General features: G+C 43.7%; 1 protein-coding gene across 9 annotated transcripts in view; it reads right to left on the bottom strand.

The window, feature by feature from the left end:
• PHF21A (PHD finger protein 21A) overlaps positions 1–27,684 on the bottom strand; it is a 304,777-nt gene that overhangs the window by 178,945 nt on the left and 98,148 nt on the right. For all 9 annotated transcript variants that reach the window (XM_030559955.1, XM_030559954.1, XM_030559957.1 and 6 more), the window contains 3 exons: positions 24,408–24,562; positions 18,821–18,853; positions 14,409–14,474 (listed from right to left, as the gene is read on the bottom strand). In XM_030559955.1, the coding sequence (XP_030415815.1) occupies positions 14,409–14,474; positions 18,821–18,853; positions 24,408–24,461 (153 nt within the window). In that variant the 5' untranslated portion in view covers positions 24,462–24,562. The remainder of the gene's footprint in view (positions 1–14,408; positions 14,475–18,820; positions 18,854–24,407; positions 24,563–27,684) is intronic.

Raw genomic sequence — 27,684 nt, 5'->3', positions numbered from 1 at the left:
CAAACGGGAGGACCGCAAATTGATAATGTTGGCGGTCGACCACAAAGCGGAGGAAACGCCTGTGCTGGGGGGATATGGCAATATGGAAGTAAGCATCCTGCATGTCGAGGGCGGCATACCAGTCTCCGGGATCCAGGGATGGGATGATGGTTCCAAGGGATACCATACGGAACTTCAACTTCACCATATACTTGTTGAGTTCCCACAGGTCGAGGATAGGCCTGAGGCCCCCCTTGGACTTGGGGATTAGAAAGTAGCGGGAATAAAACCCCTTGCCCTTCTCGCTCTCTGGAACCTCCTCTATGGCTCCCTTGACAAGGAGCGTCTGCACCTCCTGACGGAGGAATTGCTCGTGAGAGGGGTCCCTGAAGAGGGACGAGGGTGGTGGGTGGGGGAGGGGGCGATGAAAACTGCAGGTGATAACCGGCCTGCACAGTGCGCAAGACCCAACGGTCCGATGTTATTTGGGTCCACGCCGGGAGGAAAAATGAAAGATGGTTGGAAAACTGCGGGGAAAGATCCAGAGGGGAAACTGGTACTGCGCCCTCGGGCGCACCTTCAAAATGAAGGCTTGGGTCCGGGAGGGGCCTTGGCGGAGCCTTGGTTTTGCCCCATTTGGCCACCCCACTGTCTGCGTCGGCTGTTCCTGCCTATTGAGGTCCTGCCGCGGACGGAACTGAGGATACGGCCGACGCTGCTGTTGTTGGTTCTGCTGCCGGAATGGCCTGCGCTGTGTCGCAGGCGTATGCATCCCCAAAGACCGTATTATGACCCTATTATCTTTAAGGTCCTTTAGTCTGGGGTCTGTCTTAGCAGAAAACAGGCCCTGGCCTTCGAAGGGGAGGTCCTGGATAGTATGCTGGAGCTCTGGCGGAAGGCCAGAGACCTGAAGCCAGGAAATGCAGCGCATCGTAAGCCCCGAGGCAAGGGTCCGAGCGGCCGAGTCCGCAGCATCTAAGGAGGCTTGTAGCGAGGTCCTCGCTACCTTTTTGCCCTCATCCAGAATGGTGGTAAATTCCTGACGGGCGTCCTGCAGTAAAGCTCTGCAAATTTTCCCGCCGCCACCCAAGAGTTAAAGGAGTAGCGGCTAAGGAGGGCCTGCTGATTTGAGACCCTGAGCTGTAGCGCCCCCGCTGAATAGACCTTGCGGCCCAGGAGGTGCATCCGCCTCGCCTCCTTAGACTTGGGCGCCGGGGCCTCTTGACCAGGCGCTCCCTGTCGTTCACCGACTGGACCACAAGGGAGCAGGGTGTCGGGTGAACGTGCAAGTATTCATAGCCCTTCGAGGGAGCCATGTACTTCCTTTCCACTCCTCGAGCGGTCGGAGGGATGGAGGCCAGTGACTGCCAGATAGTAGGGGCGTTGGCCTGAATAGTCTTGATGAAAGGCAGGGCCACTCTGGTGGGCACATCGGCGGAGAGGATGCTCACCACAGGGTCTTTGATTTCAGAGACCTCCTCTGCTTGAATGTCCAGGTTCTGTGCCACGCGTCGGAGGAGGTCCTGGTGTGCCCTAAGATCTAGAGGGGGAGGGCTGGAGGACGAGGTATCCGCCACTGCCTCATCAGGGGAAGACGACGAGGAAACCCCTGGCAACGGAGCGTCCACGGGGGGTTCTGTCTGGGGCTGCACCTCCGTCACTGGAGGGAGCTCTGGGTCCTGGTGGCTGGACCTGTCTTCTGCTTCCGGGGAGGAAGGGGGTCTAGACACCGTTGCCTCTGGTGGCCTGCATTCCGCCTCAGGGTGGGGAGTGATATGTTGCGGACCCTGGGCTTGGCGGCATGCCCATGGGGTCCAAAACCCCCACTGTTGAGGCCTTCGTTCCTGAGGTGGAGGGTCCTGAAACAGGGCCGAGTGTCTGTCCTGGCCCAGCGTATAGGCGCTCTCTGCCTGAGAGGACACGGATGGTTCCCTTGAAGGCCACGGAGGCGCCGAGCCAGTTTGATAGACCTCTCTATATGCCGACGCCGACGATCTCCTCGGTGCCAAGGATCGGTACCGCGAGTCGTACCGGTGCTGGGATCGGGACCGGGAACGGCGTGGTAGTCGGTGCCGGGATCCGGATCGGGATCTGCCTCGAGGTCGGTGCAGAGAGCGGGACCGCGATCTTCGTTCAGCGCGGTGCCGGGATGGCAGTGGGTACCGGGACCTGCCACCGATGCGGTGCCAGGAGGTCGACTGGGATTGGGACCTACCACCGGCTCGGTGCCGGGAGGTCGACCGAGGAGCTGAACACCGAGGTGAACGGCTCCTAGAGTCTCGGTGCCGGTGGTAAGAGGAGCCAGACCGGGACCGTGCAGATGCTGATCGGCGCCGCAAATGCGACCGGTACCGCCGAGGAGAACAGTGCCGGGACTGCGAGCGGCACCCAGAGCGCGAGCGTTCACGTATCCGGGGCGATCGGTGCCTGGACTCCGGAGACAGCGCTCTCAGCATCGGTTTGCCTCTGGAGGTTACCTGTCCCGGGGGTGCCGTGGTTTGAGGCTGCGATGGCTCCGTGAGCGCTATCAAGTCCCGTGCCGAGGCAAAGGTCTCCAGCATAGATGGGACTAACAGCTCGACCCCTGATCTCAAGGGGGAACTAGGACGGGCCGGACTCGACGGACCTTCCGGACCTGGAGTCGACAGCAGCCCTGCAGGCGGTGCCACAGCCAAGGTAGGTGCCGGGCGTTCCACTCGAGCCTGCCTAGATGGTGTTGCAGACGTCGAGGGTCTTGGATCTGCTCCCGGTGCCGGGGATGGACGGTGAAAGGGAGTCTTGCTGGTGCCGGCGCAGTCCGGTGCCGGAGTAGAAGTGGCCGGTTGCGCCACCGGTACCGGGGTCAGTGCCGCTTCCATTAGGAGAGCGCAGAGTCTTTGATCCCTCTCCTTCTTTGTGCGAGGCTTAAATCCCTTGCATATACGACACTTCTCAATGATGTGTGATTCCCCCAGGCACTTGAGGCACGCGTCGTGGGGATCGCTAGTCGGCATCAGCTTCTTGCATGCCGAGCACTGCTTGAAGCCCGGTGAACCAGGCATGAGCCCGGTGCCGGGCGCCGGAAGGGCAACGGCCCACCCGCGAACAAGTTATACAACTATATACAATAAACAACTAACTAATATACTACTTTAAACTGTCTATAAAACTATTTAGAACTACGACTACGAACAGTGTACAAGAGAGCTAGGTACGTGGAGGACAGCAAGCCGCACTCCACAGTTCCAGCAACCGACACGGCGGTAAGAAGGAACTGAGAAGCGGGCGGGCCGGCAGGGGTATATATCAAGTGCCATAGTGGCGCCACTCTAGGGGGCGACCTGCCAGCCCACTGGAGTTGCTAGGGTAAAAAAGTTTCCGGCAAACATGCACGTGCGGCACGCACACCTACCTGGAATGGATATGAGCAATCACTCGAAGAAGAACTAGTTTTACTGAGTACTAGGAATGGAAATGTCAAACACAAACAAGCATCCTCAGATCTGGCTGCAAAACAAGGGATTCTGCTGTTTGGTGTATGCTTCTTCATTCTTTTTGTAAGAAGGACTGTCACGAGGCAGAACATTGGGCTGCTCCTGTTACTGCACTCAGTGCTGTGCAGGAAGGTGAGGAAGACAGGAAACATCTCTTAAAGATTTCCATAAGATGTCTTGATAGTGAATTCCCACGTTTAGATCTCATATCCCGGTACAACATGAAGCATAACTGGAATAAAGTGAATGTTTCAATCTTTGCCAAGTCTTTTTCACTTCTCACCAAAGTCAGCCTTCTATCAAATAGCCCAGCTTGCCCACTATATGACCAATTGAGGGTAAACATTCAAGTATCTTACACTGCATTTTCACATAGATGGGGTCTTATATCTAAAGGACAGTTATCTTTTCTTCATGGTGATAAGTTTAAAAATGTAGGGATGACAAAGCATTAAAAGCAAAGAGATTGTTGTACAACAGACCATTATGAGCATTATGTACCATTATGAGCAGGCCCACTCAGCTTTTGAATCCATTTCCAGGCCCAACAGTCCCAGTTAACTTTGGAAACAATTGCTTGAGACTACAACAAAGCCTCCAACCAGTACAGGGCAGTGGGGAGGTAAGATCATCCTAGGAAGGACAATTTCTTTTGTTGTCTTCTCACTCAGGCAGAATGGTATTTGGACTTTGAAGAGTTATTAGTCCCTTATGTGTCCAAACAACATTCATTCTGATACTTCTCCTCAATGTCTCCCATATCCTAAACAGGTGTAACAGATTACTGCATTATGTGAAAAATAAAGGAGTATTACTGGAGAATGCTTCAGCATCAGCTGTGTTGAGTGAGACCAGCATAAGAAGCACCAGAAATGCCACCCACAACAGTACTGCCTCCAGGTACACTGAGGATACTGTGGTTTGAGTAACTGTGTTAACTTGTTTCAGAGTGGTAGCCTTGTTAGCAAAAAGAACAAGGACTACTTGTGGCACCTTAGAGACTAACAAATTTGTTTGGGCGTAAGCTTTCATGAGCTAAAACTCATTTCATCAGATGCATGGAGTGGAAAATACAGTAGGAAGATATATATATTATGTATACATATATATACACACACACACACCCTTTTACCCCGCTATAATGCGACCCGATATAACACAGGTTCGCGTATAGCGTGGTAGCAGTGAGGCTCCAGCGGCGCTTTAAAGGATCTGGGGCTCTGGCTGCTGCAGGGAGCCCCGAGCCCTTTAAATTACCTCTGGACTTCTCTATTCTGAACACCAGGATCCAACCTGGAGCATCTAGGGATGTCTTTTAATTAGATCCTTTACCCTCAAAAAGGATGGAAAAGGATGCAGAGAAGCATCTTTCTTTACAACAGCCTAGCTACTACTGATACACCATAAAGTACAGTCATCCTTTTCATATAGGCCTTTTATTGTGTGCTTTTTGGATAGCTAAGCCTTTTGATTTAGAAGACACAAACAACTGTAGCTCTAAAGTGGATATTTGGCAGCTGATTCTCCTCCCCTTCCAACTAGTAAGTGTTTCCTATGATATTTTTACCTCTCTCATCATTGACGAGATGACATCCTCACAAACAGTAGATTCCGCTTAACCGAAACCCAGATATTAACAACCTCTGGTTAATAGCAATACTTCCCATTAGTTTTAATGGGAATGGGATTTGAATATTGGCAATAGAATGCCACATATTAAGAACATATTTTGGGAAAAAAAGGCAACTCTAGGCAGGTTTGCAAGGCCGTAGCCAGGGAAGGAAGTGCTGGGATGTATCTTCTCTGGCTGCAGCCCTGCAAATCTGCCTATGGACAGGGATCACACAGGAAGCAAGGGGCTAGGATGGGAGGCTGTGGGCAGGAGGGCTGCAGCAGTCCAGATGCTGGAACTACATGGAACTTCTCCCTGTGCTCTCCAGGCTGCACCCTGCCAGAGAACTATACTCAGGGAAGGAAACACTGGGATGAACTGACCCTGACACCCTGAGAGCACAGGGAGAGGTACTGTGCAGCGCTGTGGGCCCCAAGCACCCACAATCCCTGTAGAAAGCCCTGGCATCATGGACACAGCCACCCTCTCTGCTGCTGCCCTGCCTGCAGCCAGGTTTGCAGGGCTGCAGCCAGGGAAGACACATGCCAGCACCTTTCTTTATTGGCTGCAGCCTTGCAAACCTGCCTTCCACTAACTGAGAACAACCAGATAATGGAAATTTATTTATGGCAACTGAGGGGGTGCTAATAAAGAGAATCTACTGTGCCTCCCAATAAAAAGAAACCTGTTTTCCTCCATTACATATTGACTTATACACTTTAAGGCCAGAAGGCACCATCTAGTCTGACCTCTTGCACATCGCAGGCTACAGAACCTCGCCCACCCTCTCCTGTAACAGACCGCTAACCCCTGGCTGAGTTACTGAAGTCCTCAAATCATGATTTAAAAAGACTTCATGTTACAGGGAATCCACCATTTACTCTAGTTTAAACCAGCAAGTGACCCATGCCTCATACTGCAGAGGAAGGCAAAATAAAACACAGGGTCTCTGCCAAGTCTTTGAGCTGGGAGAAATTCCTTCCTAATCCCAAATATGGGGATCGGTTAGACGCTGAGCATGTCAGCAAGACCCATCAGCCAGACACCTGTGAAAGAATTCATTGTAGTAACTCAGAGCCCTCACCATCTAGTGCCCCATCTTCAGTCGTTGGGGATGTTTACGACTAACAGTCGCAGATGGGCCACATGCTATTGTAGGCAATCTCATCATACCATCCACTCCATAAACATATCAAGCTCAGTTTTTGAAGCCTCTACTGCTCCTCTTGGACGCTGTTCCAGAACTTCACTCCTCTGATTGTTAGAAACCTTAATCTAATTTCAAGCCTAAACTTGTTGATAGCCAGCTGATAGCCATTTATTCTTGTATCAATGCTGGTACTTAACTTAAATAACTTGTCTCCTTCTCTGGTGTTTATCTCACTGATGTATTTACAGAGAGCAATCTGATCTCCCCTCAGCCTTTGTTTGGTTGGGCTAACCAAGCCAAACTCCCTCTCATAAAGTAGGTTTTCCATTCCTCTGACCATCCATGTAGCCCTTTTCTGGACCTTTTCCAGTTTGATTTCATCTTCCTTAAACATAGGAGAATTGCACACAGTATTCCAGATGAGGTCTCACCAGTACCTTGTATGATGGCAATAACGCTTCCCTATCTCTACTGGAAATATTGCACCTGATGCATTTTTGGATTACATTAGCCTTTTTCACAGTCGCATCACATTGGCAGCTCATAGTCATCCAGTGACCACCTAATACACCCAGGTCTTCTCCTTCTCTGTTGCTTCCAACTGATATGTCCCCAGCTTACAGCAAAAATTCTTGTTGTTAGTCCCAAAGTTCATGACCTTGCACTATTAAATTTCATCCCATTTCCGTTACTCCAGTTTTCAAGGTCCTCTAGATCTTCTTGTTTGATATTCTGGTCCTCCTCCTTATTGGCAAAAAGTCCCACCTTTGTGTCAGTTGCAATTTTATTAGCACACTCCCACTTTTTGTGCCCAGGACATGAATGAAAATGTTAAATAAAACTGGTCCCAAGACTAATCCCTGAGAGACTCCATTAGTTACTTCCCTCCAGACTGACAGTTCACCTTTTAGTATGACCCGCTGTAGCCTCCCCTTTCACCAGTTCCTTATCCATCTTTCAATTATCATATTGAGAATAAGACTGTATTTTTATGATGATTTCCAAGACAGTATATTATTTTGTACCTCTATGGTTGGAGCTGGTATTGTAACAGCTTGGCACTGTTTTGTCCAAAATCTCACACTGTTAAGCAGGTGTCGATCATACTGGGAAAAGATTAAGAGGGTTCTGTTTACTCATTGAGGCGGGTGACTCATTGTCCCAGCTGCATATAAAGGAAGTAGGAGTGTGTCTAAAAAGAAAGACACTTGGGTTGAGAAGTTATCAGAAAGGAAGCCTAGAAATAGCCAACTTTGGGGAGATGGTTTAAGCTGGACTTTGTCTTATATCTTATTGCTGTGTTCTTTATTATTAAAGCCAAACCTCAGAAAAGTGAATTGGGACTTTTCATGCTGGGTGGACTGTGTTCATAAAGCAGTTCAGGAAAGGTGTCTGTTTACAGCCACTTGGTAATAAGCATTTTTATCTTTTTATATTATTCATTCAAAAGAGGGGAAGACTCATGCTTAATAGAAGCAATCCCAGATCACCAAAATAAACCAACAGCCTCTGGCACTTCTTTCCAATGCCACAATTATATTCATTACCATAAATTCAAATGGCACATTTGCACATTTCTTCCACTGGCAATAGAAAAGGTGCTTTAACACACACCTGGACTGGGTTTTTTTGTTTGTTTGATTGGTACTTGGGGCATAATTTTCAAGATTGAAAGTGGCGTGGCATGAGTTTTCAGAGATTCTGAGCATTCACAGCTCCCATGGATTTCAAAGGATATTCCAAAGTATTCAGCATATCTGAAAAGCATAGCTCTTATTTAGGTTCCTAATTATGAATTTAAAAATCTAAAATATAGACATCCAAGTTCATGAACTTTAGCCTAGATGTACCTCTACTATGCTGGAGAAATCCTGGTTAAGATGTTATCCAATCATGTTAGCCTGCAAAGCCAAGATCACCCGCTGTGCAATGGCACTATATCAATGAAAGAAGAAGTTTTTGGGCTTGTCAAAATTTACATATCTGTCTTTTCAGAAATGCTTCTGCATAGTTTATGAATGTTTTTTGGTAGCTTATACCAGTTGCTCCTCTTCCTCCTATATTCTATGGCCTTTCTTGAGCTTTCCTTCCCCAACAAAATCCTTTTGCTTGCATATGCCGTGTAGACCACAAAACATGTTTTGAGTGAAGTGTGCTAGTATTAGACACTCTGTTTAGACTTTTAAGTGGGTTTCATGAAAATTCCATTCTACTACTTGTGATTAGCATGCAGAAAGGGCGGAGTCCCAGGATACATTTATGCACCCTTAAATTTTACTATACTCTTCAGGCTGATATGATCCCTGTAATAAATTTGACAGCTTATTCATGATACATTTCTGAAGACTTCAGTTATGGCAGTTTTTCTTTGTTGCTTAAGTGATTTGTTTGCATTTACTCAAATGCATATCAACTATTTATTGCTATAAATTGTGGCTAATTATTCATCATTACCACTTTTATAAAAAAAAACAAAACCTTTTCTCTCATTACACACAATTAAGTAGCAAGACTGGAAGAAACTTGGCAGATTATAAACAAACAGAATGTAGATTGGTAATCTGTGTTATCCAAAAGGGCTGCCTAAAGTTGCTTTAAATTCGAACATGGAGAATAAACTTGCCAGTCCTTAAGAGACAAAGCACAATGGCTTGCTTTTGCAGTGTGTTCTCTATAGGATTCAGTAATCACCTGTTCTCCACAGTAAAACATGTTTGTGAATAGACTTCCTTCTGGATGAAAAATAAATAAAACCGCCTGACACCACTGCAAAGAGAACTACTTTTTGTGTCTTAATATAATTTTGTTCAACACTTACATACCAAAGTGATAAGTCCATCAAACACTTAGATATCTTCTGATATTGGATACCTGTTTTCAGCTTTATCAACAAAAAGGCTGTTTCTCTTTAGGTTTATGCAAAGGAATCCTCTCAATTCCTTCAATGTCAGGGCACTGTTAAGGAAAACACACTAAAGTGCAACACAAAGATGAAAAATTCTGTGAAACCTGAATGAATCATTTAATTTTATTGCTTTGTTCTTGTTTGAAAACAAGGCCGTGTAATGAGATTTCTGCTGCCAAAATTAGTATGCGGTAGAGCCCATATTAAAATTACCTGTTAAATGGTTATTAGAGACTTGGTCAAGATGGTAAGATGCGGAAGGAAAGTGAAACAGCACCAAAAAAGGCCAGAGAGCATCATAATGTGCTCAAGGAAGCCAAGAACAACATTCACAAAATATGAAGAGGCATTTCTGTAAAGGAAGTTATGCTTTTAGGTAATCTAACCTTGACACTGGCGCTGCAAGGCAATATTACTGGACAACACCTTAGAAAAAATTCTGGTTAAATAAGCAGATATGTTTAAACTTGGGAAGAAAGGTGGTCTTGTGGTTAAGGCACTGGAATACTAATTTGAAAATCAGTGGTAAACTCCTGGCTCTGCCACTGACTCTCTCTGTGACCTTGATTAAGTCACTTAACTATTGGCACAATTCCACATTTTCACTCAAGTAAGGTGAACTCTTCCTTGCCACCGAAAACAAAGTAATGTGGTGCACATTTAGTGATGATGTATCTGTGAGAGGGTGATGCCATTTGTATTTGATTGGGGAGGGCATGGAAGAGGAGAACAGATGTCTGTTGGAAGTCTTCATCCTGCATGTCTTCTTTCATGCCAGCTCTGCTCCTTCTCAGTTTTTCACGAGAGCTACAGGTTCTCCAATGCTGAAAATCTATAACGTATGTTGGTAGCTTTTCTGATACTTCAGTTGCTAATTCTAAACCGTTATACTTTGAAGAGTACAGTTCCAGAGCAGGGATTTAGCTCCAGGTTATCACTATGGTTATCAGGAAATCATAGCTAACCCCCCACAAAACAGAAATTTTACCACTTAGTGGGGAAAGATTAGTAAAGTTTAAGCAGCTATTTTATGGTACAAAAATCTTAAAATCAACTGGGATGAAAATGAAAGTAAACATGTAAAAGGAAGTTTTAAAGGGACATAATCAAATCTGGTCCCAAACTTAGACTTGGTAAAAACTGCTTGTGCAAAACCTAAGAAATGCTGCCTTTTAAAAATTCCAACTGATTTTTTTAAACAAACACATTCTTCTACAACTGAAACACTGTAGCTCTGAAATCACTAAACTTAAAACAAAAGCCAAACTGACCTCATTTATTTTCACTGAATTTTTAAACTTTCATTGTTAATTATTTAAAGTTAAAATTATCAGGAAAAAAGAACAGTTTAAAATTATTTAAAATTTACACTCCCCCTCTAAATGAAACTTACATTCAAGAAAAGCTTGTTCCCTTTTAAGTTGCCTTTCATGTGACTCGGTGAAACTTACAGCATGCACAGCTTCATTACCTCCCAAGTGAAACAAATCAAAGCATTCACTTTCACCACTCTTTACATTTTCATCAACTGTATGAATTTTTGGCTTGCCTTTTTCTGTACAGCTTAATTCTGCATCAACTAACCAGTTTCTCTTTTTACATTTATGCCTACATGTGACACAGACTACTTGCTTTCTCCTTGTAGATTGCCAGATCTCTTCAATTTCACAAACTTCTTGAACAGGGCTTTCATTATTAACTCTCAGCAAGAAGTCTTAACCACTATGAATCACTGCAATGACAGACAGCAAATTCCAGCATATTAACACTACTCCCACAATGCTTCAGAATGGGAGAGAAGTTCTACAGCAACTAGAGGCCTTGGCTTAACTGCCACAGATTTGGCACTTGCACTAGAAGCATTTGTGCAGCTTCAGTAAAGAAGAGAGCAAAGAATAATTTATAAAATGTCAGCAACAATACTGTATTTAATTCAATTTTTACAACCGCAGGTTCTCACTCTGTCCTCAAGCACAAAAGGAGGGACAATCGGAAAAGCAGAATGTTAGACACCTCACTTCAGTGAAAGTTGATTAAACAATGGCAAATGTGTCCACAAATCAAAAGCTGAATCATCATCATCCCACAACTGTGGTTAAAAGAAGATGCCCCATGAACCTACCTAGGTGGAAATGAGAGCTACGTCTCCAATTCTTGGAACAGCAGAAACTGGGAACCCCGACTTCTTTCTAGTCAAAAGCTCCAGCACTGTCTCTCTCTGAACTAGGCATGTGCTACAACACAGTCCCTTAGCCAGAGGAAGTGAGTGAGGCATTACAGTAAAAAGTGTTTTAGAAACGTATATAAAAGATGTGAGGAAACAGGAGTACACACCAATTTTGCTCATTAAACCACTTTAGAGGTTAGCCTACTGGATGCGGTTTTCCCCCGTATGCAAAGATCAAACCAATACTTTCTCAGTTACATTTGTTATAAAGAGAAAATAATGAAAATGAGAACAAAAGTAAAGACTCCATCAAAAACACAGTGTCTGACATCGCTATGCCTTGCAAAATCACAGCTGTGTCTGCAGAGATTTTCCAAAACTCAAAAGGGCCCCTCTCCCCTCCTCCCCTCACACACACTACAACCATATACACAAGAAGCATGTCTTCTCTTCATGTAGAAAATGTATATTCAGTTTAAACACAATTTCATATAATCCCCATTTTAGCAGCCATGCTCTTTCAAAAGGGTCTTTCTGAGGACACTAGCAGCTCATTGACCCAGTGGCAGAGAGGACAGAGCATCTGTTTTACCTCCTGTTTTAATATTTTGATAATCACAAGCACATCACTGTTCAACATTTAGCAAAAACAAAGAATAGGAATGTAAAGTAGGAAACTGGTTTACAATTTAACACTTCACACTTTGTGTGTCACAAATGAGGTCCCTTTTCATGATTACTGGCAGCCAACAATTCAGAAACTGAGTAAATCAAAGCTTTTTAAATACAACTCATGCTTTATCATATGATAAAAAATGCTTCACCATGTGAAACATCAAGATGCTATGCTGAGCAAACAGGGTGCAGCTTCTCCTTACATGAATGTCCCCATAAACGAGGGGTGGGCAAACTTTTTGGCCCGAGGGCCACCTCTGGGTATGGAAATTGTATGTCAGGCCATGAATGCTCATGAAATTGGGGTAGGGTGCAGGACAGGATGCAGACTCTGGGGTGGATCCAGAAATGAGGAGTTCAGAGTGCGGGAGGGGACTCCAGGCTGGGGCAGGGGGTTAGGGCATGGGGGGGGGGTGAGGGCTCCAACGAGGTGCCGCCTCTAGGGTGGGGCTGGGGTGAGGGATTTGGAGTGTAGGAGGGCTCCACGCTGGGACTGAGGGGTTCGGAGGGGGGATCAGGGCTGGGGAGGGGCTCGGGGGTGCAGACTCCGGGTGGCACTTACCTCAAACATCTCTTGGAAGCAGCGGCAAGTCCCCCTTCTGGCTCCTATGTGGGGGCACGGCCAGGTGGCTCTGTGCGCTGCCCCATCTGCAGGCGCCACTCCTGCAGTTCCCGGCCAATGGGAGCTCGGGGCAACATGTGGAGCCCTCTGGCTGCCCATAAACGTAGGAGCCGGATGGGGGACATGCCACTGCTTCTGGGAGCTGCGGCGCATGGAGCAGCCCCTGATCTCCCTTCCCCAGCAGGAGCTCAAGGGTCGGATTAAATCAGCTGGCGGGCCACATGTGGTCCGCGGGCCGCAGTTTTCCCACCCCACCATAAACAATGACTGAAGAGAGTCAAAAGCAACTAACTTATTCTCAACTGCAAATCGTATTTTCTATTCAGGTTTTTTAATTGTAACTTTAAAGAATATCAAATCACAGTTATAAAACCACCATAAGACAGATGTCTATGTTTTTCTAAGCTTCGAAGTTCCTTCTCCCCACTTCCAGTACCTCACCTCCTGTCCCTATCTGAACACGTAAACTGATAGTCAATCCTCTGGCTTGATGGCAAACTAAACCTGAAACTATCAGGAGCCCTCTGACCTAATTGAAAAATTCTGAAGCTGCAGTCTCTCTCATTCTGATACACAACCACACTATTGTGCTGATTTTAGAGAACAAATCCCTTTCACAGAAGACACAACATGAACAGCAAACTTCAGTTTTTAGTTGAATTTAAATGGTTTTCTTCACTATAGTGGTAATTTACTCATTAAAATATTGCACTACACTATAGTAGCTAGACAATGAGTTAAGGAAATACAATGCGAAGTTCCATCTTTAAACAAAGTTTCAAAAATAATATTAATTGATTCCTACTACTTCCCTACACAGGGAAGTAAACTTTTACTTTCATAAAGACTATTTAATTCTTAAACAGAATATATGCAGCACAAATACAAATGCAAGAAGCTAGATGTGATGTGGGACACAGCTATACATTCTGCTTAAACATGTTTCAAACTTTTTTTTTTTCCATGCAGGAAAAAAGTCAATAAAGTCCTTTGTGGATTTAGGCCACAGTGACCAAAGGCTGGCTCGATGCAGTTATATTTTCATAGTAATACTGTGAACATGAACGAACAAAACAGGGGCTTTTGACTGAGGTTTTTGGTTTTTTTTAATGCATAGGTCAGTAGAACTATGTATCCCATCACAAGAAAATCTAAATTTAATAGTTACCCATATGGTTTTGCAAGTCCTCTAGACATTCTATATAGTAATCATCTGTCTGCCAATGACAACTATTTTCAGTCTATATATGGAGGAATCCCCACCAGGTGACTAATGCTATTAGCAGTCAATTCTGGAGCAGTCAATTAGAAACCAAGCACCAGTCAAGACAAGCAGTTAGCCTAGCAAAAACTAACAAACTGGCTTGCTGTGGACTAAGAGGTATCCAGGGTTCAAAGGGATGAATCCAGAAGCCCTTTCTCAGTCCGTAATGTGTAATAGACTTAAAATAGTTTTGCCTGAGTAAGGACTTCTTGGTTTAGAACAAAGTGAGTGAACTTTAGACTGTAACTCCGGTCTCAAGCTCAAATCACTGTACCAGATTGCCAGTCTCCTCCCACTTCTGTTTTGTATCAGGTAAAATATAGTTTAAACAGAACGCTTTCTTGCCACATTTATCAATCCAGACCAACAGACAGACTAGTCTGTTTGTTCAACCTCCATTTACTCGTCTTTATTTTTTGTTGTGTTAGAGAAATTAAACAAAACCCCAAAACGTCTGGACTGCCTATACTTACATCCACAGAAAGAAATTTAGCAGCTCTCTTGGAAGATGAGAGCAGACATTTCTTTAGAACATGGTGTTAAAAATATCCGTTTCCTTACCTGTTTCTCACTCAAAGCTGTGATTTTGGCTTGGAGTTCATGAAGCTGTTTCTTCAAATCAGCATTCTAATAAGAAAAAAATATCTGTGAGAAAGATACTCCATTTGTTAACACAATAATAGCAGGACTTCTTGCACAGTGTACTACAAATAATAAAGCACCTCTGGACATACCACCAATCAGATTATGCAAATAGCCAAGTAGAGACTTATTCAAAAGTCATCTGGTGCAATAATCATTAGTGGATTTTTCCAGTGTTCAAAACAAAAGTTTGGGGGGAAGGAAGAGGTGAGGCTCAGATTCGAAGGAGTTAGTTAAAACATTCCTGGGTGCTTCACAATATGCTGTAATAAGGTTAATTTGTATATCACTGTATTTTCAGGTCAGATAAGCCAGAAGGAAAACTGTTTATCTTAGGGCTTGTCTACATCAGAAAGTTGCAGCGCTGGTGAGGGAGTTACAGCGCTGCAACTTAGGAGATGTACACATCTGCAGGGCACCACCAGCGCTGCAACTCCCTGTTTGCAGCGCTGGCCGTACTCCCATTTTGTCTCGGGTGTAGAGGATCCAGCGCTGGTGATCCAGCGCTCGTAATCAAGTATAGACACTTACCAGCGCTTTTCTTGACCTCCGTGGAATAAGCAGGTATCCCAGCATACCTGAGGAAGCCTCTGGTAATCAAGCAGGTCTCCTTCCCCGGCTTGCTCTCGCGTTCCCCGAACCCCGAGCAAGCAGGTCTCCTTCCCTGAGGTTTGCTGGGTGGTTCCGGGAACGCGAGAGCAAACCACGGCGAAGCTGGTCTCCTTTCCCGGTTTTCTCTCGCGTTCCCCGAACAAGCAGGTCTCCTTCCCTGCGGTTTGCAGGGAGGTTCGGGGAACGCGAGAGCAAACCGCGGCGAAGCTGGTCTCCTTCCCTGGTTTGCTCTCGCGTTCCCCGAACAAGCAGGTCTCCTTCCCTGCGGTTTGCAGGGTGGTTCGGGGAACGCGAGAGCAAACCGCGGCGAAGCTGGTCTCCTTTCCCGGTTTGCTCTCTCATTCCCCGAACCCCCCTTGAAGCCGCCCAACAGCGCTGCAGTGTGACCACATCTAACACCACTTGCAGCGCTGGTTGCTGTAAGTGTGGCCACTCTGCAGCGCTGGCCCTATACAGCTGTACTAATACAGCTGTAACAACCAGCGCTGCAAAATTTTAGATGTAGACATGGCCTTAGGGATTTCTATAGTACTCATCCCATACAGGCGTGGGGCTAGCAACTCCACGTCGTAAAAAAATCAACCTGCTACAGAAACGCCAACATCCATACTACTAAAAGTACTGTCTCACTTCCATTACTTATTCAGTGACAGACAGACAACTGACTGTCAAGGACTTCAGTAACCATATCTATCTATTAGTAGGAATTAAACAACCATGCACTCCAAATGAGAGGTGGAATATATCTACTACATCCTCTTCCCCTCTTTTCGGTACAATTGTGCGTGTCTTTTTACACCTTAGCTTATATTTAGAAAAGTTGCAACAGTTGCAGCAGCCTTAACAATGCACCACTCATGTTAGCAATTTGCCTACAAGGACATTTTTTCAAGTTTAAGATTCTGAGAGCCATAAACAACTCACTGTACAGGATGTGATAGGGAACTTGTTTTTTATTTACTAAATCTAATAAAAAGAAAAAGAAAAAAATCAAACCAACACACACACTGAAAATGTGCTTAACAGCTTCAAAATCTTGTTTTGAATAAGTCTCCCTGCGTTTTTCTTCTTCCATTTTCTCCTCATGCAATCTCTTTCTATGTCAAGTCATAGCTCACCTAGACTGTAGACTCTGTTGATAAGGGGCCACATATTTCTGTAAAATGGCACGCACACCTTCAGTGCTATGTAAAAACATGAAACCGACAAACCTCTATTATTACTACAGGGACTACCATTCTCAGAATAACTTCCACACCTTTACATTCCTCCACACAACTTTGAAATGCATCCTAATCCTGACCTACAATCCCTTCTAGTCCTAGCATACCATAAAGCTCCAAAAGCTATTCCAAATCTTTACTCTCAGCCCTCCCTTGCTGCTCCCATACTGGGCCACTTCACAGCTCATTTCTGACCTGCAGCATCTATGCCAGTAAAACAGAAACTCATCAAGCACATACTCATACAATGCAAATTATAGATGATAGCATTTGTTCAGCTCAATTCAGACACAGAAAAGAAAGATTTAAAGCAGTGAGGGGAAAATATTTGCACCACTGGGTGAAGCACTGACTTAGTTTCTCAAAGTGATTTTAGGGTTGGCAAAAAGAGCCAAGTTAACTGCCCTGGAAACTAAAATCCTCTATTTGCAGAGCAAATAGAGTAGGAGCAGCCTACAAGCTTCCTCCCAAACCCATCCCTTTGCTAACACGCCTTAAACCCTGACCTTAAAAGCCTGTTGCTAGAAACAGGATGGGAAGTTTAAATGTGCATGGCTAATTTGGTCATTAGCTTCTCTCATGAGATGACAGACAAATTCTGTCACCTTCTACACTCTACATTACTCTACCCTAGCGCATATTTTTTCTCTCATTCTTACTTGCCTTTGTGCCCCTGGCATGTACCCAAGAAAACCACTCCCCCACCTTTTTGTGCCTTTTCCATTATGTTTCCTTCCATGGTGCCCCTATTCCTGGAACTCTTTCACTCTATTCAAACAGGGCCAGCTTTAGGAAGTGCAGGGCCCAATTCGAACACTTTCAGCGGGGCCCTGGCAGGGATGACTTAAAAAGAAAAAAGTGTTAAAAAAAAAAAAAAAAGCCTTCCATTTCTTCCATGTATTAATTACTTTCTATAACTATATAAATAATAAAATTGTATATTATGTACATTGCATCATATGTGCTGTTGATTGGTTATTAATGACTGCTGTTTCACATGTGCAGGTCCACACCACTCCCTGGGGATGTGCACATGTGTGGGTCCCCGCTGCTTCCTGCCCCCTCTTTGAAGCAGGTGTGCAGGTTACTGGCCTGGGAACTGCAGGGCAGCAGTGGACATGGGGCTGGTTCGAGGCAGGGCAGGGGCTGACTGGAGGTAGGGGCTGGCTGCAGGCAGGGCAAGGGGTGCGAGGCTGGCTGGAGACAGGGGAGTGTGGGGCAGTCTGGCTTCAGGCAGGGCCACAGGGGGGGTGCAGCAGGGGTTGGCAGGGCTGGAGACAGGCGTATCAGACTGGATAGCTTCAGGCAGGGGTATGTGGCAGGCGTTGGCTGGAGACAGGGCAGGGGGGTTGGCAGGGGCTGGCTGCGGGCAGGGGGTGCAGAGCTGGCTGCAGGCAGCGGGGGTGGGGCTGGTGCAGGCAGGGCAGGGGGTGCAGCAGAGGCAGCTGGAGCCCCAGCCCTTTAAATAGCCCCCAAGCCCCCTGCTACCCCAGGGCTCTGGGGGTTATTTAAAGGGCCCGGAGCTCCAGCCAGGGGCACGGGGCTTGCCGCGCTCCAGCCAGGAGAGCGGGGCCACGGGGCTTGTCGCACTCCGGCCGGAGCACCAGCGGGGGCCGCGGGGCTTGTCGCGCTCCAGCCGGAGCACCAGCGGGGGCCGCGGGGCTTGTCGCGCTCCAGCCGGAGCACCAGCGGGGGCCGCGGGGCTTGCGGTGCTCTGGCCAGAGCTCCAGCTGAGAGAGCGGGGCTATGGGGCAGCCACGCTCCCACCAGCACTTTGGTCAGGGGAGCAGGGCCATGGAAGACCCCGGAGCAGACCGCAGCCGGGGTAAGTAAACAAAATTTAAAAGGCGCCTAAAGCGCGGGGCCCTCTTAGGCACGGGGCCCGATTCCCAGGAATCGGGCGAATCGGCCTAAAGCCAGCCCTGTATTCAAATCCCTCATTGCAAATCAGTTTAGTCCATCAATGTACATCAACTCATTTAAACAAACCAAACAAATGCAACTTATGTGCTAAAATAGCATCTTCTTCTAGTTGACCAATGAACTGTGTCTTAATTTTGCAGGTTCCTTTGAACTAGGCCCTCATCTTCCCTATTACTTGTACAGACTGTTACCAATGCTTAAAAAAGTCAATTAGTGCCAAGTGTGGTGGAAGTGTTTATGTTGTGGAAAGGTATCCACTAGCCACTGAACTGAGACCAACAACTCATTTCAAACAGGTCAAATAACCATTAGATAATAAATTGCAGTTATTACTGACTTAGGTTGAATTTAAAATATTGGCAACATGGAGCTGAAAGGCTCCTTATCCTACTATTAATCCCTCAGCTATCCAATATTCCCCATTTATTTTTAAAATGTATAACTTGCAAAAAAAAGAAAGCATTACTTTACCATGGCAGTAGATGATGAGCAAATAAACAAACAATGGCAAACAAGAGGTCATGAACTTAGTTTAAGTAATAAAAGCAGTATAAAACAAAATACATATTTTACCTGTGGATCTTGCTTCATTTGGGCAACCAGTTTCTAGAAAGAAAGGGAGATATTCATCAATACATTACAGGGTTCAATCAAGGTTGGGTTTATTGGACAGTTTACGTAATGGCCTTGATTAGAAGTTGGAATTTAAAGACGACATCCTGTACTAACTAACTAACTAGATTTAGCTCATCATGAACCCAAATTATTTTATAATTCACAGAAACATTGTATTTAATGTAATGAGACATCTCCATTAATTCTACAGTCAGCCTGTCACATTTCATATTTAGCTGAAGGATGCTACTACGTTACTTCTTTTTAAGCAGTTCCTGCAAAAAGATTCTTTTTAAGGACAATTTAAGTCAGCTGGGTAACCTAATCAAATAGCTGTGTCTTCTCTAAAACTGCTGCCTTCTTTGCCCACAGCCATAAGGAATACTGAACAGACTGAACTACTTCAGATACAATAGCTGTTTGTTTGTATAAATCAAATGCAGCACATTTTTGGCAGTAAGGAACTGCTTGTGTGTTGGTTTGGCTGGTACCACGTGAGAGACCCATGTTCAGAAGAGACTTTTCCACTTTCATCCCTTGAACTGGCAGTGACTGAGATCATCATGGATGAAATACCCCCCATGTCCAAGGGAAAGTAGACAGATGATTACACCATTCACTGCTGTTCCTCCTTCAGTTCCTTCAGGCAGTTGCAGAAGGGTGCTGCTTATATAGCAAAGCAAAAGGGAGGTTATCAGGATTTTACTAAGGAAAACCAGAAGCCCAGAATGATAAGGCACGATAAACCGAACAACGCAAATTCCTATTTTAGTGGCGGCCATTTCACCACATCAAATTATTCATCTGTGAATCTGAAGGGGACATGGTAAAGTCCACACTTGCTTACCTATCCCCTTATAAGAAAAGAAAAAAAAAGTGAGAAAGAATCCAGAATATAAACAGATCCATTATTACACTGCATTTCACACACATCAAATTGTTTGAAAAATTAGGTTAATCTTTCTTAAAGATTTCAGACTTTATTTGTAATTAAAATAAATCACAAATACAATTTGTAAAGTCTCCTTTCATACCCTAAAAAAAGGACAGATAGCAGACATGCCACTTTAGTCATGCAGAGAAGCGAATATCTTCCCAAAAGTTTATATTCTTGGCCCATTTTCATCTGCTCCTCAGTGCTCACTACCTCAGATAAAGTTATGTTAAAATAACTGCTAGTTTTTAAATATACATTGTATTTAAAAATTGGAGACAGATTATTTTCTCACAACTTTTCATAAGACAACTTGCAAAAGTCAGTTTAACTATAAACTCTCTCTCATACAGCATTAAGTATCAACAAATATTAATAAGTTAGGATCACAATACTGCATCATCCTCCAAGTAGGCAGGAGTTCAATGTGAGAGAGAACAATGAAAGCTGGGCTCAAGTTGTTTAAAATATTTCTCTTCTCCTTTTCCTACAGATGGGGAGAAGGGAAGAGGTTATCCAGGCTCTCCCATTAATCTGCCCCAAGAGTACTAGTGGAGACCAATTCCTCTGTGAGGACAGACAAATGCAACTCCCTTTGAAGCCCCTCAACAACAACAAGTGAATTAACAAGGGCAAGGTGCTTTAGAATGAAAACAAGTACTGCCTTCCACACAGCAGCTGAAAGCACTAGTTCATAGAATCAGAGAAGCACAGAAATGTAGGGCTGGAAGGGACCTTGAGAATCATCGAGTCCAGCCCTCTAGGCTGTGGCAGGACCAACTAAACACAGACCATCCCTGACAGGTGTTGGTACAACCTGTTTTTTAAAAACTCCAATAATGGAGATTCCACAACCTGCCTTGGAAGCCTTTAGTTAGAAAGTTTTTCTTAATAGCTATCCTAAATCTCCAATGCTGCAGATTCAGCCCATTACTTCTTGTTCTACCTTCAGTGAACATGGAGAACAGTTGATCACAGTGTCCTTTTTGTAACAGCCCTTAACACATCTGAAAACTATCATCAGGTCCCCACTCGGTCTTCTTTTCTCAGGACTAAACATGCTCAGTTTTTTCCCTCATAGGACAGGTTTTCTAAATCTTTTACCATTTTTGTGGCTCTCCTCTGGACTCTTTGCAATTTGTCCACATCTTTCCTAATGCAAGGTGCCCAGAACTGGATACAGTACTCCAGCTGAGGCCTCACCAGTGCCGAATAGAGCAGGACAATTATCGTCCATGTCTTACACATGACAATCCAATTCACCCACCTCCGAATGATATTAGCCCTTTTTGCAGTAGCATCATGTTGTTGACTTCAGTAAGATTCCTTATCCCTTCTAGCTCAGAGTGAAGGATAGAACTGAGTCTCAACCTGAAGCATCTTTCCATTTGCAAGAAGTTATGATTCCCACTAGTGGCAGCCCTGTCCAGGACTTATTTCTGTAAGACTTTTGATCATTAGTACAGTGGGTGCTGCAGGAAAGGAGGGGAGAGTCAGTCCTAATGAGTTTAAAAGGCTACAATCATAAATATAAAATGGGGAGATGCAATGAAGGAAAAAAACACCTAGCACATTAAAGTGAGAGTTTATTTTAATAAAGTCTCCTTAATATAATCACAATATTCATGTTCATATAACAGAATACTATAGCTGCCACAGGTAAGCTGCAGAATAAAGAGGTTGGAAGGTTGTACAATATGAAAAAATTTGACAACCACTAATTTTATATATTTCTAGATACGCATACATGTCCCCATCAGCAACATGGGCACAGGGAATGAGGAAAAGGAGGAATTTGTACAGTTAACTTAAATTTAATGAAGCCATCTGCAAGAGAAATCTGGGGAGTCAAAAAACTGATGAACAAAGATGACATGATGAAGGACAATTCACTCAGTAACATGTAGTGCTGGCTTCAGAGTGTGCTATATTGTACCTTTTGCTGAAATATAAAATATTACCGATATATATTTCTATGCAGGATTTTTCTTAAATCAAAATTATATCACATAACTTACTTTTCCAATACACTGCCTAATGTCACTCTCCATTTGAGCTGTACAGCAGTAAACAAACCATGAAGTTTCCTGAACTCCATCTTTACTTTGTTACTGACACACCTATATGCTCCTGAAAAAGTTACCTTTTAAAATGAAAAATATGATTAGTAGAAATAAAAGTGAAGACAGGGGGCAAAGTCCTTTAGGCCAATTTCTTCTTTTATGGTGAGATGCTAGAGACACATTTCCATAACTAGGGCTGAAATAAACCTTCTGCTATAACGACACCTCTGACTTTGCCAAATCAAAACCAATTTGCCTGAAATCAGTCTTAGATCAGGGTAGATTTTTTTGGGAAAGCCTAAGGCACATTGGACACAAAAAATAAAAAAAAATAGAAGATATATGGGTCCATTTTTTGAAAATAATTTTCTCTTCCTAAACATTATCCAACTTCTTAAAAAAAAAAACACACAATGAAACATTAGTAGATCTATACCTAAAAATATTAGTTGCCTTTAGTAAGTACTGGTACCTTTGAGCAATTCAGGGAGAGTTTGGAATGTATGAAGGACACAATATGAAAACAGCATTCTGAACATTGCATATCAGTTGGCACATATTCTAAGAAACATGCACAGGCCTGATGCATGTTTCATAACCCTGCAACAGTGCCATGGGCCATTAAGAAAGCATTCAGAACCTCAATACAAAACTTTATGAACTCCACATGGAAGATAAGGACCTTCAAATTCCTGAGTAGTACTGTTATAGAGCATCCACCTCACACTTGCATGTAAGGGGTTAATGGTGCCATAGGCAGGCTGTGCAAAATGCAGCCAATCAGAGCGGGGCTGCAAGGAGCAGCCAATCAGAGCCTTACAGGCCCATATAAGAATAGCTGCAGAACAGAACAGGTTCAGTTGCTCCCTGGAGCTCAAGGAGGAAGACCTGGCTGCCTTGCAGGAAGAAGGAGTGCCAGCACTCTGGACAGAGCAGTGCTACTACTGGGCAAGCTAAAGAGAGCTCCTGGCTGGTGGCTAAGACTGGCACGCCAAGGACCTGAGAGAAGGGTGAAGAAGGTGCTGGAGCTGTGGAGAAGTGGCCAGGGAAATGTACTGGAGGGGAAAGAGGTTGGAGGGGATGCAGCACGTGGCTGACATCTACAAGGTCCCTGGGCTGGAACCTGGAATAGTGGGTGGGCCCACGTCCCCCCACATCCAGTGAGACACTGGCTGGACTGGCTCCCGGAAGGGGGAGCGCAGTGTGTGGGGCATGCCAGAGGAGTGTGTCATGACGAAGATGCCGTAGTCTTTGGAGTGATGCGGATCCAGGAGCAGGAATGACAGTGGGTGAGGAACACTGGGAGCGGACATACTGACTTGCAGAGCTGATCGCCAAGACGACCAGCAAGAGGCGCTAGTATGAGTGGAGCCCCATCACAAGCACATAATACTAATCTGCAATTCTGGAAGCTGGTATCTGGCTTTCTTTAAATGATCCACCTGCTCCCAGTAAAAGGCCTCACGGTCTATCAGAATGCATTTAAAGCTAGAATACAGGAAAGACTTGAGTTCTGTTCCACACTCTTCCATGTTTTGGTCTTAACACTTCATAAACTTTATACAGTTAGAGCTCACAACATCCCTATGAGCTGGACAAATATAATCTAGCCATTCAAGTATTATGCTCATCATGGTAGCTGACAAAAACAGAAGAAGTGAAGAAACTTGCTCACAGCAAGTCAGTGTCAGAGCCAAGTTTACAGTTCAAATTTTCTATAAACTTCATCACAGAATCCCATACACATCTCATTTTACTCGCATAAAAGTAGCAGCAGTTCTCACATGTCCCTCAGAGATACTAAATTAATATAAAATCAACTAACCATGTGAGTATTTTGAAAAGATAACACTACATTATGGTAGTAACTCCATAGTTATGGTTGTGACCTTACCTAATATTTGAAAAACTATTTTGACACACCTCTACTTACGTTTCTCAAACCTATACCAATCTAACTAAAATTAGCCTGTTTCATCGCAAATGAGTAACTGATTTTTACTGTCATTTACCATCTGACAGACACAGCTTAAGCATCCTAACACTACAAAATAAAGTTTCTTCTTGAGCTCAGGTGAAAGGAGGCTATTTCTGCAGCCAAAAATCTTGGGTTCTATTTAAAATACCACTGAAGTGGCTTTCACCCTGGTGTCTAAGCCCCAGTTGTATCAGCATTCAGCATGTTCTCACTGGAACACATCTCTCCATGATTCCAGGATTTTCTCCCTATCCCTCATATTGGCTGTACGTGCCTTTAGACCACAGAAAGACCTTTCAGCCAAAATTCACTGAAAACGCCCTCTTTAGATTGTTTCCTCAATGCGTAAGAATGTCATTTAAAAAAAAAGAAAAAATTCAGACCAATGGATTTATGAAGTATTCATTGGCATAAAGAAGCCACCGATGGTTAAACGGAAAGTTTAAAGTGTAAAGTTCTACAGCAATTTCAAAACTTAACAGGCTATTGCTATACCTGACCTTTTAGGACTACCATTACTTGCACTAAAATGTATGAGAAGAAAACTAAGAAACAAAGAATAAAACTTACCTGGTGAACCTGAATTTCCACTTTCAGAGCCTCCTGTAGAGTTTGCAACTCCATTCTCTACCTTCTCCACTCTTTCTAGCTGTCTCTTTACTAATTCCACAGTGCGTTCAGTCTCTGGCTTCAGAAAATGAAAGTTCCTTTTCTCCACACTATTGCTGTAGAATAAAGTTTTTATTTTATGGTTAACAGAAGCCAGAAATTAGGTAGTTTTTAAAAAGTAGTGATACTATAATAAAAAACATGAATACTGAAATCAAATAGACCAGGGGTCAGCAACCTTTCAGAAGTGGTGTGCCAAGTCTTTGTTTATTCACTTTAATTTAAGGTTTTGCGTGCCAATAATACATTTTAAACCTTTTTAGAAGGTCTCTTTCTATAAAAGTCTATAATATATAACTAAACTATTGTATGTAAAATAAATAAAGTTTCAGAATGTTTAAGCAGCTTCATTTAAAATTAAATTAAAATGCAGAGCCCCCCGGACTAGTGGCCAGGACCTGGGCAGTGTGAGTGCCACTGAAAATCAGCTCGCGTGCCACCTTCGGCACCCGTGCCATAGGTTGCCTACCCCTGAAATAGACCATCTTTCATAATAGCATCTGAATCTAATTTGCAGATGATCCTTGCAAACATAAGGAACATAACGGATTCCCAAAGGTGGCTTTCCTTCTGATCTTTTAACCTGCCCTGGAAACTTTCTGAAGTCCTGAAAACTGGCATTCTTGCTTCCTATGTTTACGTTTGCAGGCAGACATGTTTGCCTACAAACGCTCTACTAACATACATATTAAACTAGAACAGAATATATATTCACAGTGCTGCACGAAAGGGATTTAAACATATCTTCTCATGACATTCTGTCAATCTTAATAACCCACACAGACCTCATGTACACATGGGAATAGCCCTGATTCAGTAATCTGTTGCACTGCACTAGTGTTAATGAGAACAAGACAGAATATGGTACTAACTAAGCTCACTAAAGTTTCAAGCAGAGGTAAAACCAGGTTACCTCAATTGATTCAAAACACAATTTGCCCTTTTCTACCTTTAGGGGTCAGCACAAGCACAGCTCCACTGGTTACAGGCCACCAATTACTGAATCAGGGTTATTCCTGATCATTCATAAGTAAAGCCTCAGTCTCAAATGAATAGGATATTCATATTCTCTTCCTGCCTGACACAGGCTGGCTAGCCCTCTAAATGGAGATTGGCTCAGCCTGGCCCGTGATGGATGGCTCGACTACCACTCCCCCCAGATAACCCTGATCGTCTGGGTGTCAGGTGACTCCATTCAATTATCACACCCAGACAGGGAGGTAAGAGTTGGGCAATTTCCATAAAGGGCTGGGAGTGTTCAGCTGGGGAGAGAGCTGCAGAAAGGAGGCTGCCTCTTGTGAGGGCTCTGATTGGAGGAGGGCAGCAGGGGAGAAGCAGGCTCCTGTGGCAGAACCAGAAAAAGGCCAATCCCCAGGCAGATGACCTGGCCTAAGTAGACTGGAAATACAGACCCAGACTGGGGGAAAGACTCCAGGGAAGAAGCCCTGAGGGTCATCGCTCAGAACAGGGTAGAAGGGTAGCCCAGGAAAAGCAGAAGACCCTTTTGTGTTTGATGTTTTATTTAGACTAGAGACTGCTACTTAACAGAGCATCCCTAGGCAGGCCACTCATCTGGTATTAAAATTGATAGGACTGCTTTTCTAGGGTTTGTCCTCTTCCAGCACTGAGGTGTGTATTTGTCTGGTATCAGACGTCGGACACCATTTTGAAGAGCATGCTGCTCCACCCCGACCACCGTGACCTTGTACACAAGGTCTTAAAAACAGTACTTCCATGTGGTGTAACCTCATGCACTTGCATCCAAGATCATGCTGTATCAGGGGAGCCTTTTAAAAAGTTTTAAAAAATATTTACTCTAAAATCTTCAGAACTCATTATGTATCCAATCTCTGTAGCCATTATTGACGCATCATGTGTTACACACTACAGAATACTAGGATATTATGATAGCTAGGGTATTTTTTAAATCTTTTTTTAAAGTAGAAAACCTTCATAATGGGATTTTTTAAAGAGACACTGCCAATTTAGCTTAGGTCATACATTTTAGCTTTCAAAAACACCAAAGAACTATTAAAAGAATTATATTTTTAAATAAAAAATTTGAACATTTTAATTTAAACTGGATATTCCCATTAAATAAAATATAAGTCTATTTAAAAAAAAACCCGATTTAAAATTAAATTTGAAATTGTGACAGCCTATGTTAAGGCTTAAATTTACTATAATACATTGTATGCAGTGTTGTAGCAGCCATGTCAGGCCCAAGATACTAGAGAGAGAAGGTGTGTGAGTTCATAGCTTTTATTGGAGGAATAGCGCTGCGTAAGCTCAAAAGCTTGTATCTCACCAACAGAATTTGGTTCAACAGAAGCTATTACCTCACCCACTTTGCTCTCTCTAATCTATTAAGACCATTTAAAATTGAATTAAAAAAGAATATTCAAGTGGTACATGTTTACAGCTGAATTTCTGAAGAAAGTAAAACCACTGAACTAGTGGTAGTCATGGGCTAAGTACCTGGGAACAGAGTTTGTTGAAGTGCTAAACCAGTTTAAGACAGCAGTAGCCTCTTCTGGAAGCGCAGGGAAAATATTTTCTTCATGCCAGTTTAACTAGTTCAGTTCAATGACTAGTTCATTCAAAGTTAAGACACCAATTGGAAGCTGAAAAGCATGAAAGCTTGTTTTCCACTTCCAATCTATGAATATGACTGTGATACAACGGAATGAGATTTACTAGCTCTAAAATCCAGAAGACAAACTAAACAATCAGTTTAATTCACTAACAATAGTGAATGCTTTGTGCAATAAATCAGTTATAGTTTTAAATGCAAATGTTTTTAAATATTTTATTAAAAAGTGTATTCATTCAGCACATTTAAGGCACAACTTTTAATGAATTAAAAAAATTAAGTTTTAGTGCATTTTTAGTTGCCTTAGAATTTCCATCCAAATACAGCTTTACACAATCTCTCTCTCTCTCTCTCTCTCACACACACACACACACACACACACACACACAAAATCCAGTATACAAGAAATGCATCATTCACCACTTTCTAACAATCAAAAATGTAAAAATTAGGAATCTGAATAAGTGTATGTTAAACTCTAAAGTTCCTTAATTAAACTTGTACTGTAAACTCCTAGTTTTATAAAAGCAGCACCAAATTTAGTGTAACAGCTATGTTTAATTGAAAATCAGCATGTTGTAATGG

This window comes from Gopherus evgoodei, chromosome 4 (genome assembly GCF_007399415.2).
Source record: "Gopherus evgoodei ecotype Sinaloan lineage chromosome 4, rGopEvg1_v1.p, whole genome shotgun sequence".
Lineage (NCBI taxonomy): Eukaryota > Metazoa > Chordata > Testudines > Testudinidae > Gopherus > Gopherus evgoodei.
This window is presented reverse-complemented; position numbering and strand designations above follow the sequence as displayed.